The sequence below is a fragment of the Doryrhamphus excisus genome, chromosome 3, assembly GCF_030265055.1.
Source record: "Doryrhamphus excisus isolate RoL2022-K1 chromosome 3, RoL_Dexc_1.0, whole genome shotgun sequence".
Lineage (NCBI taxonomy): Eukaryota > Metazoa > Chordata > Actinopteri > Syngnathiformes > Syngnathidae > Doryrhamphus > Doryrhamphus excisus.
In genome coordinates, this window is record NC_080468.1 from 19,582,025 (window position 1) to 19,602,230 (window position 20,206).

The following is a 20,206-nucleotide window of genomic DNA, read 5'->3' on the forward strand; positions in this document are numbered from 1 at the left end:
GTTTTGCAATATTGGCTCATTTGGTTATGTAAGGTACATCAACATACATTGTACGTACAAATAATCCTCAATACATTTGAAAATAAATAGATGTTTTGCATTTTTGTAGTGGGTAGATCATTTTGACTCGGTCATTTTAAAAGTAGCTCGCATGCTGAAAAAGTGTGAGCACCCCTGATCTAGAGACAGTGCCACTGAGGAGAAGACAGGAAGAAGAACCAGAGGTAGCAGAGATGAGGATGCTGAGGTTCTCATTGGGAGTGACCAGGATGGATAGGATCGGGAAGGAGTACATCAGAGGGACATTTCATGTTATAGGCCTTGGAGATAAAGTCAGAGAGGCCAAACTGAGATGGTTCGAACATTGGATATCGGACATTCGGATATTGATAGTGAATATATTGGTTGGAAGGATGCTGCGTTTAGAGCTGCCAGGTAGGAAGCGTAGAGGAGGTTTATGGACTTTTTTGTACTTTGTTGTTGGACTGATCAGTTCTACATTGATAAGAAGACGCAAGGTGTGATGCAGGTGACCTAATGAAGTTGTTAATTTCTTTGTTGAGCAACTTGTTTGTCGATGCGGTCCAGCCGAGGGCAAAGCCGTGTGTAGCATTACCATTCTTGTTTTCCTTTTGGCGTTCCTCATGAATAAATCATCACGCGGGATCAGCTCAGCTCGGTTTAGTAAGACGGGCGCGCCCATTGGGGTATGTGTTATTCGGGTTCACACCCGTTACTGGGGGCCAACACATCCAGATTAATCGCGGGAGCCAAAGCAACATCAGAAATGTTAAAGCGTGCTCTCAACGACGGCAGTACGGTGGAACCTGTTTATGTTGACGCCCCCGTCGACATAAGCGGTTGTTGAGTCTAAAACAGAGACGGGCTGTTGCTTGTGACTTGAGCCAGACATACGGAGAATGGGGCAATAAAGGACTTTTTATTTTTTGGTTGGCATGTTTTTTTTCTGGATTTTTGTAGTTTTTATTGAGAATCTTCTTTGTTTGTATTGTATTTTATTTTCCTGTAGTAATTCCACTGTTTTTATTGACTACAATGACAATTAAGCACATTTTTTCTTCTGGTGGCTAACAATTAAAAAAAATAAAAATAAAAATAAAAATAAAAATAAAAATAAAAATAAAAATAAAAATAAAAATAAAAATAAAAATAAAAATAAAAATAAAATAAATAAAAAATAAAAAATAAAAAAATAAAAATTGGTGCATTTGGTTAGTTGCTGTGCCCAAATCTAAGTTAATGCTGCCATGCTTTTATTTAGAAACTTCATTTACACTGAACAGGAAGTCATTACGTGTACTTTTTTAATGTTGTGCAACAAAACAAACCGATTTTTTTTTAATTTATTTATGAAATATTAACTTTCCTGTCAACAAAATAGGTTGACCAGAACACCATGAACACAGATGGTCCGTCGACATAAACGGGGACGACTTCAGTGGGTTCCACTGTAAAGAAGTCAGCGCAGAATCGTTTGTCCGGACCCTAGATTTGGCAAAACATGCAACTCGGAAGGCGGTGGCGGGATGAGGGTTGGGTCGTTGTGTGGGGGGGGTGGTGCACAATCGTGTCTGGCAGTTCCGCTAGGCCGCCCACTAATTGAGAAGTCGCTTAGGGGTTCAGCACGGGCCTTGCAGCTTCTGCCTAAAGCATTCAAATAACTGCTGTAAGTGGGGCTGACACCGACCAAACAGCAATTTGCAGTCCTGTTTTCCACAGTCCTGCCCCCCCACCACCACCCCCGCCCCTTCACCTCGTGCTGTTTTAACAGCTGCAGCCAGCTCCGATCACCCCGGTTAGCACTCGTCTCTTCCTCTCCCCACACCCCTACTTTATCTCCATAAAGGCCTCGTTAAGCAGAGGTGGACACGCGGCGCCTCGCTCAGTCACGCACAGCGCCGCGTCCGTGCACATTACCGCGCTAATTGCCGGCAAAACCCAGCTGACTGACTGACTGTCGCGGATCAGGTTCCGTTGCTCCGGCACTTCCATAATGGGGCTTGACTCCTGCTTGCACACTTCCCTTAACAATATGAGATCATGTGACCTTCCTAATGTGAAACATCACCTCTGACACGAGCACTGCTGCCAGGACAGCAGACACCAGGAAAAAAAATGACTGAATTGCTATCATTTGGCTTTTAAACGTGGGTGCTGTTTGCTGTCTGATGACAACTCTGACTGGATAAATCTTTCTTGCACTCATCACTGTATGTTTAACCTTTCTGCCAGATTGTGTCCAATTTCTCTTGCTACCTTTAGGACAAAAATGGACGAACAAACACCATTCCGTGAAAAAAAAATCACCTCAAATACTTTTGCTGATCACCTGTGACTAAAACTATTGCAGCCTGCAGCGACCCGTACAAGGAATGTAATGGTAATGGTAATGGTAATGGTAATGGTAATGGTAATGGTAATGGTAATGGTAATGGTAATGGTAATGGTTTTATTTCATTAGAACATGCATCAGATTCCAATTGAGTGCATCCCATAATCAGTTCCCAGTTCCACATGTCCAAAAGGAGTAGGAAGAAGCAAAGCTTATTAAATCCTACCCCTCCATCTGGTACTTTTACAATCACTAACTGTTACATTTGTTCACTTCCTGCTTTCCATGATACAGTTTAAGGTTTTTTTCTTTTTTTTTTTAATAATGAACATATTTTTTTTATATGAGCATCCAATGCCATAATGGGTACCATAGTAAGTGGCAATATAGTGATATACAGTAAACCTCGGATATATCGGAAATTCGCTCACAACGGACAGATAAAAAAGAACCGATTTTTCTGTAATGCATTTCCAATAAAAATTCATTGCATATATCGGATTTTTTATAACGGATTTCGCCTATTTCGGACAAAATCTCCAGTCCCGTTCCAATGCATTTCCATTAAATTTCCCTCGCATATATCGGATGGCCGCATTGTGGCGCTCCGATTCGCCGAATCGTGACAGGCCGCTATACGACGTCATTTGCAGCGTTTGCAGCGTTGCCTGCGCGTCCAGGTACATTGGAAACATAGTCAAGGAAGTGCCTTTTTATAACGGATAAAATCCCATTTACGCATATACCGGATATAAATCCCATATATGCGTAAAACTGACATTTTCCGGTATACGCATATAACGGATTTCGCTTATATCGGACAAAACCTGTGGGAACAATTGAATCCGATATATCCGAGGTTTACTGTATATAGCACATCATGACTGGTTCAAGACTCTTCATCCTTGTATTTAGCAAACATCAACTGCTTGTATTGTTTCTTGAATTGGCTCATCGTTGTGCATTGTTTGATTCCCTTACTCAATCCATTCCATAGTTTGATTCCACATACTGAAATGCTATGCTAACGCTAACATAGTCCTAGCATAGAAGTGTTTCAAATGTACTTCTTCCCTGAGATCATATTTCTCCTCTCTTGTAGAGAAGTATTGGATGACATTTTTAGCTAATTGTTTTTTAATTAGCCTTATGCATTATTTTAGCTGTTGGAAGATGAACTATATCAGCAAGTTGAAGTATTTGTGATTTTAGAAATAAGGAGTTAGTATGTTCTCTGTAGGCGGCATTATGAATTATCCTTACTGGCCTTTTTTGCAGTACATTTAGCCAGTGAAGATTGCTTTTATAGTTATTAGCCCATATTTCCAAACAATAAGTAAGATATGGTAGAACCAGAGGGCAATAAAGAGTGTGGAGTGATTTCTGATTGAGAACAAATTTTGCTTTGTTCAATACTGAAATATTTCTGGCCACCTTATGTTGTATATTTGTAATATGAGGTTTCCAGATCATATTTTCATCTATTGTGATTCCCAGAAATGTATTTTCGTTCACACTTTCAATGTCCACATTTGTATTTGAGTGAGTTAAATGGGCCTCAGCAGATCCCAGACCAGCACTGTGGTCTCAGAGCTGAGTACCGCCCCGTAGTGATGTGATTGGTAACTACAGTCTGTTTGTACATTTGCCAATGAAAGTTCTAAAAGGTTTGACTTCCATCCCGTCGTGACACACGTCATGCGTTTGTCATTGCACGACTATTTAGCACGAACAGCGTGGGCTCGTCAGGGAGACATTAGGTACCCGTAGAGGACAGTGTGAGGGCATACTGCTTGGGAACGATGAAAGCTTCCAAAACACATAGCTGTGAAACAAAATAAGACAGGTCTATGCCAAAAGTGGTGGGATGCAGGCGGGGGGGGGGGATGCCGCACATCAGTGAGAGTCAAACAGAAAGCCCGTTATCACACTCTTGCATGCTTGCAAAAGAGGGGCGGCGGCCAAATATGTGGCGGCAATATAGTTGTGTTCCAGGCCAGGCTGGAGGCCTGTGCTGCAGATGTAGCGACTGCAGAGGGACCCTTTTGTCCACAATTTAGACACATTTCCACTTCAAGGTCCCATATACTTGAAAAAGTGGTTGCCTGTTTTGTCTATTACTCGCTTTTGTCCTCATTAGGGAGGGGTCATGGGTGAGCTGGAGTCAATCCCAGATGATTTTTGGGATAAAAGGCGCGTCATACCCTGGATTGGTCACCAGTCACTTACAAGGCACATACAGTATACGCACCATTGGACACCTATGGCAGGGCTGGACAATAACCACGTACCGATGGCCCGGGGCAAGTAAATCCAATCAGTGATATTCCCGTCGGGCAAGTGTACTTTGGAATTCCATACTGCCAAGAGTTTTTTTTTTTTTAAAGTGGTTCTTGTTGGGTGTTGGTAAAACACGGACTGCGTAATTCCGGTGGTAATTTGCAAACCAATCCTTGCAAATCTTGAAATGGACCAATCAGAATCGTTTATTTAGACCAGGGGTCCCAAACATGCAGCTAGTTTGAGGCCCCCGCCTTGATATGAAAGTTTAATGTTAAAGTTTGATATGGATGCTGTATGGTATCATGTACCCAGAAAAAATTATTACGTTTGATTAATGTTCATGTTAAAGGATAAATAACTGTTAATAGTTATCCTCCCCATCCGTGCGGAAGTGGTAAGTTTGTGGCTATTTAAGTTTAAAGGAAATAACTTGAAGGCTACCGTTTAGGTCGCTAAGCTCTCTAGTTTGCGAATTAGCATGTGTCTCAAGACCCTGCAGTTGCGCAATATGTTGTAAATAAAAAAAAGAGTATAAATCATTTGTCTACCCACCAACTAAATGTGGTTTCTTACAAATCAAGAATAAAGAAAATCAATCAGTCGGTAATAAACAAAAATAATAATAATAGTAAAACGGCAAATAATAAAACTAGAGAGCTAGCAACCTAAACGGTTGCCTTCAAGTTATTTCCTTTAAACTTAAATAGCCAAAAACTTACCACTTCCACACGGATAGGGAGGATAACTATTAACAGTTATTTAACCTTTAACATGAACATGAATCAAACGTAATAATTTTTTCCGGGTACATGATACCATACAGCATCCATATCAAACTTGCGCGGGCCGCACTAACATTAAACTTTCATATCAAGGCGGGGGCCTCAAACTAGTGTCCTGCGGGCCACATTTGGCCCGCGGGCCACGTGTTTGAGACCCCTGATATACGCAAACATAACCTGGTATGAAGAATGGGGGTATGAAAGGGTTCGATTAAATGACGTCAGCTTCTTCCTACTCCTTTTCGGACACGTTGAATAGTGCAAGTGAAATCACATGATGTACGTTGTTGTAACTTTGTTATTTATTAACAACAAAAAAAAAACCCAAACTATTACGTTTACCCTTTTAATCGCCCCCGCCACCTCCAAAAAAACCTCTCCCACGTAACAAAATACAAATGGGAAATGGCCGCCACCCAATATTCCCCTTAATCTGCAAAGCCTAGCCTAAGAGGAAACGGGATATTAATATATGCATGGAAATGACCTGCAGCACTCCCCTTAAAGAGGGGGCAGCAAAGGTCAAATAGCCGCCTAACTGCACTTGAGTTTAATTAAAAAGACAAAAGGGAGCATAATTTTGGAGTGGACAGCCAAGATTACTGTTCCAGCTCTTTTTAGCAGGTCCCCTTTCCCATCAGGCATTGCGCCATCTTCTCATCCTTTTTGATGTGAATATAGAGCATTTATTAGGGCCATAAAGGTTAATCTAGAAGGAGGGAGGATATCAAATAGTCTGCACGAGTGGGGAAATCCACATTAGTTGCCGCTGTGGAGGAAAATGTAGCAGATTCCGGTTATCAGGTAATCAACTTCTCGCTCTTGTGTTTTTTTTTTTTTTTAATGAAAACCTTAAAAGACATTTTAATGCCCCGAGACTCCGCGGCTAAAGTGAGCTTCCAGTGTTTAAAAACTTGATTTTGCTTGACCGAATTTAACACAACTGGAGTCAATATTCATTACAAAGAGGTCTGCTCGGTCGCGATCGGGGGGACGGTCACATGGTTTACTATAATACGGAGTAACAGACGATGATGGATGTGTTCAATTGCGCAAAGTAACTGACTCGATGAATTTTTCATTACCCTGGTTGATGTGTTTGGGACAGAGAATTAGATAAGCCCGCTGATGAAACAGAGCCGCAGCCGTGTATCAAGCGGCCCTGAGGGCAGTTCGAGGTCTCCCCGCATCGCCGCCGAGATGCCGGTTTTATATTTATTCATTCGGGATACTTCTGTCCAAAGTGACATACAAATTAGAATCCATTTAAGGTAACACATTCTATCGTATTGCTGTAATTATACCTATTTGGGGAGCGCATGCTAAATATTTTAGTGACGGGAACTCGGCCCAAACCTTAGTCCAAGCCTTTCACGTCATTGGTTTATCCGAAATGAGATTTGGTGACATCTTGTCATCTGTGTTTTGGTGCTTTGGTGCGATCGACACCGGACCCTTAGATTCCGCACTTGCTGCATTTTTTGGATTATTAGAGTCCCCGGAAAAAAAAACCTAGAGATATTCGAACCCAGATTTTTTTGGATTGTGAGGTAGATTTATTAACCGCTATGGAACCGTGCTGCCGTAATTTGTCACATGACTGAAAATAGACCTAGACATAGATTTTTATTGTCATTGCACAGTAACACAGCAGTGAAATTGCCAACGAAATATCGTTGCCTGGCTCCCGTGTAATAATAAAAAATAAAAAATAAAAAATAAAAAATAAAAAATATCTTCTATATGTGCACTTTGAGATCATTTATTTGATGTAAAGTGCATTATAAATTTATAATAATAAGAATAAATTTATTATTTATTATTATTATTATTATTATTATTATTATTATTATTATTATTATGTGCTTGTGTCCCTTTTTTCACTTTGTAAACAACAGATCGCATCAAATAACAAAATTGATAAAACCGCCAAACCATGAAAATGTCGTCTCAAGCCATGATGCCAGCTTGTATGTTGACTTTAAATGAAATACTTTGGAAAGAACGGGCGGGCCGTATTCAAACACTTGGCGGGCCGGATGTGGCCCCCGGGCCGTAGTTTGCCCACCCCTGACATGAAGGCCTTCTACTGTAACACAAATGTAGGACCTTCTTCCTATTAAAGCAACATAATCTGCCTCTTCCATACAGCAATCATCATGTCCACATTGCTTCATTGTTATCATCCTAGCAAAACATGACCTTCCATCCCTCTATATTTGCTTTACATAATGTATACATAACAGTTACTGTATCATAAGCATACAAAAATACAGTAATAAGGTGACTAGGAAGAAGGTGTGAGCAAAAACCTCGGAGTATTACATGATTGTACCTAGAATACGTGACTGTCAGAAATCAATAAAGCAACAATAACAATAACACACACACAGTGGAAGCAGCACAAGGAAGCCATTATAGAAAAAAAAAAACATTTTCAGCTAGTCTGAGCCATCTCTTCACCTCGGAGTAATCAATCAACCCTTGACTCAAAAGTGATAATAATAATGTTTGTATCACTCTTTCCTTGTTTGAAATTGTTGCAGCAAACAAGGTGGAGAAAATATGGCCCCATATTGACTACAAATGGAGCAGTTTGGCTTGGCGATGTCGTGATGTCATCATAAATAAAGGCATAGTCAGGAAAAATAACCATTCCCATTTGCAGCAGATACCACCTGCACAAAACCGGTATATTCCTGTATATAATATAATAGTTTATATTTACTAAGCCACTTGTCAGAATTTTTTTTCCCACACAAAACACAAATTTCTGGGACAGGTTCCCCAAACATAGGATCCAGACCCAAAATATGCTATGCTATAAGCTATTTTATTAGTCATCAAACAGACACACAATCAGTCAATGACTTGTGCCATTTATTATTACTTTTAGAATATACAGTAAACCTCGGATATATCGGATTCAATTGTTCCCACTGGTTTTGTCCGATATAAGCGAAATCCGTTATATGCGTATACCGGAAAATGTCCGTTTTACGCATATATCGGATTTATATCCGGTATATGCGTAAATGGGATTTTATCCGTTATAAAAAGGCACTTCCTTGACTATGTTTCCAATGTACCTGGACGCGCAGGCAACGCTGCAAACGCTGCAAATGACGTCGTATAGCGGCCTGTCACGATTCGGCGAATCGGAGCGCCACGATGTGGCCATCCGATATATGCGAGGGAAATTTAATGGAAATGCATTGGAACGGGACTGGAGATTTTGTCCGAAATAGGCGAAATCCGTTATAAAAAATCCGATATATGCAATGAATTTTTATTGGAAATGCATTACAGAAAAATTGGTTCTTTTTTTATCTGTCCGTTGTGAGCGAATTTCCGATATATCCGAGTCCGATATATCCGAGGTTTACTGTATTAATGTATTGTTTTTATTATATTATTAGATATTTATATATTTATATTATTGATTATAGTCATTATTTCATTATTTAGTTTGTATTATTTTGTTTTATTCCGATTACATTAAAAGCAAGATGACAAAATCTTGAAAAATTAAGTAAAAATTAGGGATGCTCGATAATTGGCTTTTTTTTTTTTTGCTGAAAACCGATGTTGATATTGTCCAACTCTCAATTTCCGATACCGATATCAGCTGATACTGATTTGTGTAAAATGACATGTATCGATATCACATTTTTTAACTGATGATTATCGGACATCCCGAGTAAAAATGTCAGTATTGCTGGTGCTGGAGCCTATCCCAGCTGTCTTTGGGGCGAGAGGCGGGGTACACCCTGGACTGGTGGCCAGCCAATCACAGGGCACATATAGACAAACAACCATTCACACTCACATTCATACCTATGGACAATTTGGAGTCAAACCGAGGGTGGAATTGAACCCTGGTCTCCTAGCTGTGAGGTCTGTGCGCCAACCACTGGACCACCGTGCCGCCCAGTAGCTATTTCAATGATGTCAAATAAAGAAGCATCCAGTCCACATCGCCCAGACTGATTTATGATTTAAATGTAAGAAAACAACGTTGGATTGTCGTCATTTTGTCAAACGATACATGTTTCCCTTGGACTTCGTGATTGAGGTTGCTGTCTCACTTGAACAGCCTACACCATGACTTTCTCCACTTAAGATGTGTGGGTGGAATCTCTGCAGCAGCAGCATCTCAACCTCATCTTCAAATCCCGAATCCAAGCAGAGGCGAGTCTTTTATATCCAGGCTTGAATTTGAAGAAATGAGGTGAATCTGAATGACAAACACTAGTTCTTTATTTAACCTTAGTTACTTCACCACTTTATTACTGTCCTGTATACTGCGTACTGCGTACTGCGTACTGCATTGCTGCTACTAGAACCTTAATTTCCCTGTGGGCCCTCACCCGAGGGATCAATAAAGTTCTATCTGATCTAATTGAATCCATAAGCAGCCAGACCCATTTCTTCTTACACGGTGACATTTTAGATATTGTCATCTCCGTTTCTTAAATGAGTCTAAAATGGTACACAAAACTGAAAACAGGAAATGTCTCATTGAAATTGTCAGTTATGACAGCACATTTTTCAACCCTCGACCGCGAAGACACACGTGTCAGTGAGTAAGTAATAATAATAATAATAACAATAATAATAAAAATAATAATAATAATAATATTATTGTTATTATTATTATTAAATTAAATTATTATTATTAAAATCAAATAAAATAAAATAATAATATAAAAGAAAATAATTGCCCATTTTAGTACTTGGTGGTTTAAATTGTGTCCAGGTTTGCTTTAGTTGGTTGACTTTAGGTCGTATCTATTTATATTATGATTATAAAATAATAATAATAATGTTTATAAATTTTATAATAACAATGATTATAATAATAACAGTAATAATAATAATTATCATTATCATTGTTGTTATTATTATCATAAAATAATAATAATAAAATAATAATAATTATTATTATTGTTAAATAATAATAATAATAATGATAATAATAATAATAATTCTTATTATTATTATTATTATTACTACTATTATTATTATTATAAAATTTATAAGCACTATTATTATTATTATTATTATTATACATTTTATTTGTATAGCGCTTTTCAAAATACTCAAAGACACTTAACAGTTGAATAAAAGCAAGTAAACAGAGTAAAAGATACATTAAAATACCAGATTCATTCGTTAATACACAGCTAAAACAAGAGTAAAAGCAGGACAAGTAACTTGTATGTACAGTACATGTACAGTATGTGTATACAATACTCCCAAGGTTATCATCATATGTTGCTTATTGTCCATTTGAGTGATTTGTATCTTCAAGCATCAAAGAATGAAAGCTGCCGGGGTGTGAGCAGCGTTTCCTGTTCGACTATTTACAGTTAAACCACGCTTTCAAGACCTTAATTATTCCCATTGTACTTTCAAAGAGACTAGATAATTACACTGCTTCGCTAAAGTGGTTATAAATGAATTCCGCTAATAGGAGATGTTCTGTGATTAGTATTGCTCCCATTTTTATGTGCACAGCACCCACACAACCCACTTTTCAGTCCACGGCTTTGTGATATTGCTTTACTGGCTGTCTGCACTCAGTTGCTGTGTGCGCAGGGATTGGTCGGCGTACATGTCAATCATTACAGGCCATGATGTACTATGATATGGCCATGATATGCAGTACTAGTGCCGATAAAGACATGCCATGTATCTACGTAACCGGGAGAACGTCAGCTATGACCTAAAGTCAACCAACTAAAGCAAACCTGGACACAATTTAAACCACCTAAAGTACTACAATGGGCAAATGTCGAAAAAACAAAGTAACACGTAGAGACCAGTGTGGTGAAAATGTCATACAGTAAACCTCGGATATATCGGACTCGGATATATCGGAAATTCGCTCACAACGGACAGATAAAAAAAGAACCGATTTTTCTGTAATGCATTTCCAATAAAAATTCATTGCATATGTCGGATTTTTTATAACGGATTTCGCCTATTTCGGACAAAATCTCCAGTCCCGTTCCAATGCATTTCCATGAAATTTCCCTCGCATATATCGGATGGCCGCATCGTGGCGCTCCGATTCGCCGAATCGTGACAGGCCGCTATACGACGTCATTTGCAGCGTTGCCTGCGCGTCCAGGTACATTGGAAACATAGTCAAGGAAGTGCCTTTTTATAACGGATAAAATCCCATTTACGCATATACCGGATATAAATCCCATATATGCATAAAACAGACATTTTCCGGTATACGCATATAACGGATTTCGCTTATTTCGGACAAAACCAGTGGGAACAATTGAATCCGATAAATCCGAGGTTTACTGTATAAGGCACTTCCAACTGTACAAGTATCATTACCCAGTACCATATACAGTACTGTATATTAGGGGTGGACAATCTCAGGTCTTCATTCAACCGGAATAGCGTAGTAAAACGTGAATAGCGGCTTCCCCAGGTTTTTAACTCCGTATTGCAAGTTTTCTGTTTGAATCAAAAACAAACTTTCCGCATTTTTTTCCGCATTTCCTCCATTTTTAAAACTGAAGAACGTCTCTAGTTGCATGATACATCATATCTGAGCATGCCATGAAAGAACACACCCGGGAAAAATAAATAAATACATTTAAACAGGAAAAGATCAAATTTAATCTTGCTAATATTTTACAATTAAACTCGGGACATGTTTTATATTTGTGTATATTTTCTTTTTAAGAAAAACTGGACTTATAAATAGAGCATAAAAGGGTTTAGATTCTGTTCCACAGATGGCGCTAATGCACACCGAAAGCTTCTTGCCACCCACCGATAAAAACCCGTTTGAGCGAGTACAAGATACCTCAATCGGATTGGGGAAAGGAATATTCCATCCCTCTGAATCCGATTATATGTTCATTCGGATTGCCACTTTTCGTTCGGAATGATGTATATACAAAGGTTAAATTCTTTCCTTTTGAGCAAATAAACCGAATGCAATTGGAATATTTGGGTCCACGTATACATGGCTAGTGTATTACCGACCTAGTATTTATTTGGTATCAGATCAATACCCAGATTTCCAGCATCAATTCCTTTTTTGATATGTAAAGTATGTCAAATCTCCAACGTACAAAGTAAAGACAAAAATCCAGAAGTTGTGTAAAGGTCTGCTTAAAAGCACCAGGTGGTGAGATCTTCATTTTTCACGGCCAAAAAGTAAGTCTGCGCGGCTTAGCCAGCGCTCCCCAATGCATTATTCTTGCTTTAAGTAGCATGTCTCCTCGGGGGGGAAAGGGGGTATTGTTTTACAACACACCCAGCTGCGGCCTACTTGCCTGGCCTGGGGTTCTTTTTCAAGGAGTTGTCTTTGGTGACCCCTCTCCCTGGCAGTTATTAATAATAACACGTGCTGGGGACTAGTTCACCTTGTAGCGCTGAAGCCGCCACATGTATGTCTAGCCCGGTACAAGGGGGGTCTCCGGGGGGAGCAGAAGAAGAAGAAGTGGGGGTAGGTACAGCTAGCTGAGTAGAGATGAACAACAAAGTTTTCCCTTTTGTGTTGTACCATTGAACCAACTCATTAAGTCCTGTTCCACCGTGTTCTTCTTATTAATAAAAGGTGCCTGCTAAATACTATGATCATGTTCTATAAAGAAACTATTTTTTATGGTATTTTTTATGTTAAGTTAAATTGGAAATGGTTGCTTAGCGCTATGTTGCATAGAAAAGGATTCTGTGATGTCTCACAAGTCAATTCACTCAACATTCTCCAGCAGGAAGAGGGGTCTCAAACTCAATTTACTTGGGGGCCACTGGAGCTAGGGTCTGGGTGAGACTGGGCCACATCAGGTTTTTTAAAAAAAAACAAAAAAATGCATTTATTAAAAACAGAAAAATATACAAATTTTTCAGTGCTTTGGTTCCGATTTTCTACAATAAAAGCTCTGATAAAAAATCCACTGTTCATTTTTATTTTTATGCACAAAATAAGATGAAAAATAAACAAATCAAGAATAAAGAAAATCAATCAATCAGTAATAAATAAATATAATAATAATAATAAAAACTTAAGAAACCACATATAGTTGGTTGGTAGACAAATGATTTTTTTCATATTAAAATGAACAAAGCATTATTAGAGCCCTGTAGACATGACAAAACACGACTATAGTCACATTTATACTCTTTTTATTTACAACATATTGCGCAACTGCAGGGTCTTGAGACACATGCTAACTCGCAAACGAGAGAGCTAGCGACCTAAACGGTAGCCTCCAAGTTATTTCCTTTAAACTTAAAAAAAAGCCAAAAACTTACCACTTCCACACGGATAGGGAGGATAACTATTAACAGTTATTTAACCTTTAACATGAAAATTAATCAAACGTAATATTTTCTTTCTGGACCACTTCCACACGGATAGGGAGGATAACTATTAACAGTTATTTAACCTTTAACATGAAAATTAATCAAACGTAATATTTTTTCTGGACCACCTCCACACGGATAGGGAGGATAACTATTAACAGTTATTTAACCTTTAACATGAAAATTACTCAAACGTAATATTTTTTTCTGGACCACTTCCACACGGATAGGGAGGATAACTATTAACAGTTATTTAACCTTTAACATGAAAATGAATCAAACGTAATATTTTTTTCTGGACCACTTCCACACGGATAGGGAGGATAACTATTAACAGTTATTTAACCTTTAACATGAACATGAATCAAACGTAATAATTTTTTCTGGGTACATGATACCATACAGCATCCATATCAAACTTGCGCGGGCCGCACTGACATTAAACTTTCATATCAAGGCGGGGGCCTCAAACTAGTGTCCTGCGGGCCACATTTGGCCCGCGGGCCGCGTGTTTGAGACCCCTGCTTTAGAGAGTAGTGTACACTATCCTTAATGTCTAAAACTGAATTCAAGAACTGCAAGAGGCATATTATGGTATCAAAAGTCAACATTTTCAGGCTTTTTTCACGAGTGTGTATTTTCACCATTCCAGTCGAGACCAGTCAGGCAGTCCGGGGGGCATCAACATAAACGGGTTCCACTGTAATTGGTATTGGGTAATCATCTATGCTCTTCCAAAAGTGATGGTGAGTCTGATTAGCGGCATCAAAGAGGGCAGCCCGTGTGAAAAAGATGAAGGCTAAAAAGATGGTGGAGTGCCTCTGTGGACGGCCCGAGTACTGTCTTCTCCACCTCCAAGTCCCCATTAAGAGCTCGAGCAGGGAGAAGCCTTTATGCATGCTGAGTGCTCCATTGTAATAACAAGCAGCCCAGATAGGATTCAATCTGAAGCCTGAATGAAGCTGAATTCTCCCTCTCAAGCGTTCAAAGGATTTGACAAAATTGAAGACTCCTTTTCTTTGGAGTGCAAAGGAAAATGTTTCAAGATGAAGACGTCGCCACTTCTCGATTTTCCGACGGGAATTTCAAATCCTAATTGATTACGCTGAATTCAAACTGCAGCTGCTTTTAGTTAAATGCGGACACGTCGCAATGGATGAAGTAATACCGGTGGCCTTCACGCTGCACAGCAGGCACAACCTTTTACCCAGAGATATGATGGAACCCCGTTTTTGCACCACCAAAAATAGGCGGGAGGAAAACAGAAGTGGGCAGTTGTGTAGATAGAAACAACATATTTTCAAAAATTTGCGTATTAATAGTAAAAAAAAAAATATCAAAAGACTGGATTGGGGTCACTAGGCGGCAGTAATGTTATATTGATGTGAAAAAAATATATCAAAAATAAAAAAAATATATTAAAGTGAAAAAAAAATGATCCTCCCATTCTGTGTGGAAGTGGTACATTTTGGTTTTCTTCCTCTATCTTTCTTTCCCACTCCATTTGAAACATTTAAGTTTAGAATAAATAAATTGTCGAGGAGAACTAGTTAGCTTGGTAGCTAGCTATGTGAGTGGCGGCTGTCTCTTAGCCCTAGCCCTTAAACTACTCCTGTCCCTGTAGTGCTAATACAGTATAATATATGAGTGTAATATAAGGGATGTTATTTCATTATATATTCATTTCTAAAGGGTTCTAATGATGTGAAAAACGTTGCTAACGGGTTTGCTATGCTCTCTGAAAATATTCCGTCAACACCAAATTTTGTGGGAATTCACTTATCGCGGTCAGGAATGGAACCAATTAACAGCGATAAACGAGTGTACGACTGTAAATGTACAACATAACAATGTACAACACAATTTTTACGTCACAGCAGTGATATTTCGCACTCGTGTTTGGCTGTCCTTGAACGCACCACAGTTGTGCGCTATGAGATGAGTCAATCCAGCCTCACAGGGAACAGAATTTATTAATTTTTTTTAAACTTTTTTTTATTATTATTAAATGTAAATTTTATGTATTTATCATTAATTAGATGTAACTTTTCTGAGTAAAATATGCATATTATATGTGTACAGTGTATTATATGTGCAGACTATAGGGACACCCTGTATTAAGTAATATTAAGATGCTATTGTCATTTGGCATTGACAAATTTGAATTAAAATGACCTTTCAATAGTAAACAATAAGCTTTTGGAAATTAGCTAATTAGCTAAATTTCGGGGAAGCCATATCCTTGAATAAACAAAATGTTTTCTATATGTCTATATACTCAAGTTATACTATATACTGTGTAACAAAAAACTGTACAGGACTGACTTTTGGACTTTTAAAGTGTTGTGGCTTCTTAGGGGGTTAATGTAAATCAGAATGTTTGCTCTCAGCAAACTACACAATACCAAACAGAGTAGACACAAAACCAAATCCCTTTTCTTATTAAAGGCATGACACATGTTCATGAGCGGGGATGTATCTAAATGAGATTTCTACAGAGAATAGATGGATTTGACACAAGCTAAGCCTTTTTTCTCTTTACTGCCTGTCACTCGGTGGTGATAAAGGTTGATGCTGACATACAAATGCGTAATAAACCTGATGTCAGATTTAAAAAAAAAAAAAAGATTTTTCTGCTTTTTTGCTAGAGTGCCTGTACAGGAAAAACTAAACGATGCGCTACATTTGGTTATCGCTCACTGATAGCCAGCTTTTCCAAACCTTAATAAATCCACCTACGTTTTTGCTTGCGTTCACAATCTTGGTAAAAACCACTGTAGAGGAAAATTGACATTGGATAAAAAAAAAAAAAAAAAATGCATAGATGAATAAATAAATAAAGTGTTCTCCTGGTGCTTTCTTTAAAAAGGATGCTGGGAATTTACAGTTTTCCATTAACTGATGCCCAACAGCTTTTTCATGCCCCCTCATGGCTTTGCGAGCGCTAGCTCTTGCATGTGTGCATGTCTTCATTTTTTTTTCCACACAGAAGCATGAATGTGTTAACTGTTTAGCCTCCTTTTGGCCTTTCCGCACCGCGAGTGTAAACAAAGTGGCCTTATTACCCAAATGGCCGCTGCAAAGGGATCGTTTACCACATTTCTCCATATTCATAGGGAGCAAAGCACAAATCAAGCTGCAGGAGATAATACCTGCAATTGTGTCTGCATTACGAGCCGTGCGTCGCTTTCGCTCGCGTATTATTTTCACCCTTTCGTTCCTTTTTGACTCCTTTTTTAGGGAATTATTATTTCCCTGCCGGTGGAATCATGTTGTTAGACCCCTGAAGAATTCCATTAACCCTTGTGATGTCAGGGTTACGTACAAAACTGCCGAAATGAAGAATAGACTGTGGCGATATAAAAAATGTACACAGTCTGAAATCTTTATTTTGTCACTCCGGCGCTGACACTCTGAGATAAACACAAGTTGGAATACTATAGAACGCCTGCTTTTTACGAAGTCGCGGGGTCGTGACTCTGTCACCATGGGATACCACAAGGAAATTGAAAGGCACAAGACACACGAGCAAAGACTGATGGAATAAAGTCATCAACGTTCCATAACAACAACACAAAGAACTGCTGACCAAGAACTAGATCCTTCTCCTTTAAGACCAAATGGATTTCAGTTCTTATGGCTTCAAGGTATTTTTTTTTTGCAACAATATACTATAATTTCCCATATTTTCTCACACTTTGAACCCTGCAGCTTGTACAGTGATGCGGCCAATTTATGGCTAAATACAGTAAACCTCGGATATATCGGATTCAATTGTTCCCACTGGTTTTGTCCGATATAAGCGAAATCCGTTATATGCGTATACCGGAAAATGTCCGTTTTACGCATATATGGGATTTATATCCGGTATATGCGTAAATGGGATTTTATCCGTTATAAAAAGGCACTTCCTTGACTATGTTTCCAATGTACCTGGACGCGCAGGCAACGCTGCAAACGCTGCAAATGACGTCGTATAGCGGCCTGTCAAGATTCGGCGAATCGGAGCGCCACGATGCGGCCATCCGATATATGCGAGGGAAATTTAATGGAAATGCATTGGAACGGGACTGGAGATTTTGTCCGAAATAGGCGAAATCCGTTATAAAAAATCCGATATATGCAATGAATTTTTATTGGAAATGCATTACAGAAAAATCGGTTCTTTTTTATCTGTCCGTTGTGAGCGAATTTCCGATATATCCGAGTCCGATATATCCGAGGTTTACTGTACTACATTTTCCATGATGCTTTGAGTGCACCTTCAGGAACTAATACCACGTTTTGAAGTCTTATGCAGCAATCATGTTTTGACTGTTTGGACCCTCCACTATCACTGATCGGCTTGGAAAGGCTGGACTACTGCGTGATGAAGAGCACAGCTCAAGCTGAATGGCTTTAGAGAGAGGGAGGCCGACAAAGTGTGTGATGAAGGAATTTTGAGACTGTTCAATTGTTACCCTGAAAAAGATGATTTTAGTGGTTTTCGTTCCCGGGAGGAGGAAAAGGAGGAAGGTAATTTTCTCTTTAATTTTAGCGGGTGCCACCCTTGATATCTTGTCGCTATCGTGTCTACGTACAATACATCTCGATCCAAGAAGTAGTCAATTTTTATAAAGTTTTATAAGGTTTAAGAACAAAAGTACACACACATACATATATATATTTGCCACACCCATATAGAAAGTGAAAGTGAAAGTGAAAGACAAGCATGTAAGCATGAGAGTTAAAGACGTGTGAGTGAGAACAATGAATCCATTGTCTGCCTTTTCCACTATTTTTCCATGAGCCATATCGAAGTGTTGCACAACTTTATTTACAAGTACATTGTAAACAGTGGTTGGAAGGGGGGGGGGGACAGCGGCTTCACCGACTGCTCTTTCGCTAGGAGCCCACCTCCATGCTACCTGGAAGTCCTGCTCAGGGTCCACCAATGTCTCCTTAACCCTCCTCTTGTGTTCGGGTCGGCACCGACCCGTTTTACATTTTAATGCATAAAAAGAATCACATAATATTTGTTTATTGCATTTTTACTTTTTGACTTTGTCTATTTCAACAAAATAAAATCAAAAAAATAACTTTTACTACATTTTAAAATCTGGTTGAAATTATGACCACTGCATTGTTAGGGTCGGTTTGGACCCGGTTATAATAATATGATTATAAAAGCAATATTTGGAGCCAAAACTGAAATGATAAGTGTACAATTAGCCAACACAATGACAACCAGCTCCTCTTCTCATCATGGAAGCTTCAGGGGATTTTTCATTTTGATAATTTTTCCAATATAATAGCAGAAAAACAAGGGTGATTTCATATTTACAATTTGGATCATGGAAAAAATGGCAAGAAGTACAGTGAACCAAGATCTGGACCTGTTCTGCTTTTTTATTTCACTTTATACTAAAGTTCTGTTGCTGAAAACAATCACTTTTTCTACCTTTTCTTGACATTAATAATAATGGGTCAAAATTCACCCAAACACCATCGATGTTTCTTTAGTGATTAATACTAAACTGAGAAAATAAATAAAACTAATTGATTTAAGAGATATGTTCTATAGCCCTCAGTAATAGCCAGCTAACAAAAAACCTTCAATTTATGAATATGATTCTTTTGAGGTTCATATGACCATTTTTGGAAATTGAAATGGAGGGGTATAGTGACAAAAAAAGGCCTACATGCCCACACCAAAAGTATCAAAACCAACTTTTTCATGGATGAGGTAGCCTAAGAAGGTAACCAAATTTGATGGTAACTTATTATTTTTAGTGTATTTTATAGCTGATTTAATACACGGGTCAAAACCGACCCGTTAACATAAGAGATGATACCAGAAAGCTAACACAAGAGGAAGGTTAATTAAGACATCTCATTCTCATCTAAGTTTCAAGTGTGTTGCGCCCGCAAGGTGATGCCGATCGGGGGCCAAAATCCCGTACCATCAAGACCTAGTACTCCTATGACTTACATAAGCCTCGTGAACTGACTAATATCATTAGCTCTGCAAATGGTCAGTGACGCCGAATGGCACATTGCACATGTTGGAACGTTTGCCGCGGGTGACGGCGTCAGCTCTTACCGTAGGTAGTCTCTCCGGCAGAGGATGAGGTTGGCTTTGGTGTAGAGCGTGGAGCCCACCTCGCCCAGCCTGCAGTCGCAGCAGGCACATTTGAGGCAGTCTTCGTGCCAGTACTTGTCGAGGGCCTTCAGCAGGTAGCGGTCCTTGATCTTCCGGTTGCAGCCGGCACAGCCTTTTGGCTTCGTGTCCGGCTGGACGGAAAGCATTTGTATACCTGCCAAAAGTCCAGACACAGAGAGATTAAGACGAGAACTTTTTCATAGAAAACTATCAGACATTATTCATACAGCAATACAGTAAAACTCGGATATATCGGACTCGGATATATCGGAAATTCGCTCACAACGGACAGACGGATCAGTG

At 39.0% G+C, this 20,206-nt stretch overlaps 2 protein-coding genes across 6 annotated transcripts in view; one reads left to right on the forward strand and one right to left on the reverse strand.

The window, feature by feature from the left end:
• Nucleotides 1-20,206, forward strand: part of arhgef39 (Rho guanine nucleotide exchange factor (GEF) 39) — a 251,257-nt gene that overhangs the window by 70,861 nt on the left and 160,190 nt on the right. The gene's annotated exons all lie outside the window — the stretch shown is intronic.
• The window catches only part of lmo3 (LIM domain only 3), a 59,096-nt gene that overhangs the window by 30,349 nt on the left and 8,541 nt on the right, over nucleotides 1-20,206 (reverse strand). For all 3 annotated transcript variants that reach the window (XM_058069029.1, XM_058069030.1, XM_058069028.1), the window contains one exon: nucleotides 19,844-20,057. In XM_058069029.1, coding sequence (XP_057925012.1) covers nucleotides 19,844-20,049 — 206 coding nt within the window. In that variant the 5' untranslated portion in view covers nucleotides 20,050-20,057. The remainder of the gene's footprint in view (nucleotides 1-19,843; nucleotides 20,058-20,206) is intronic.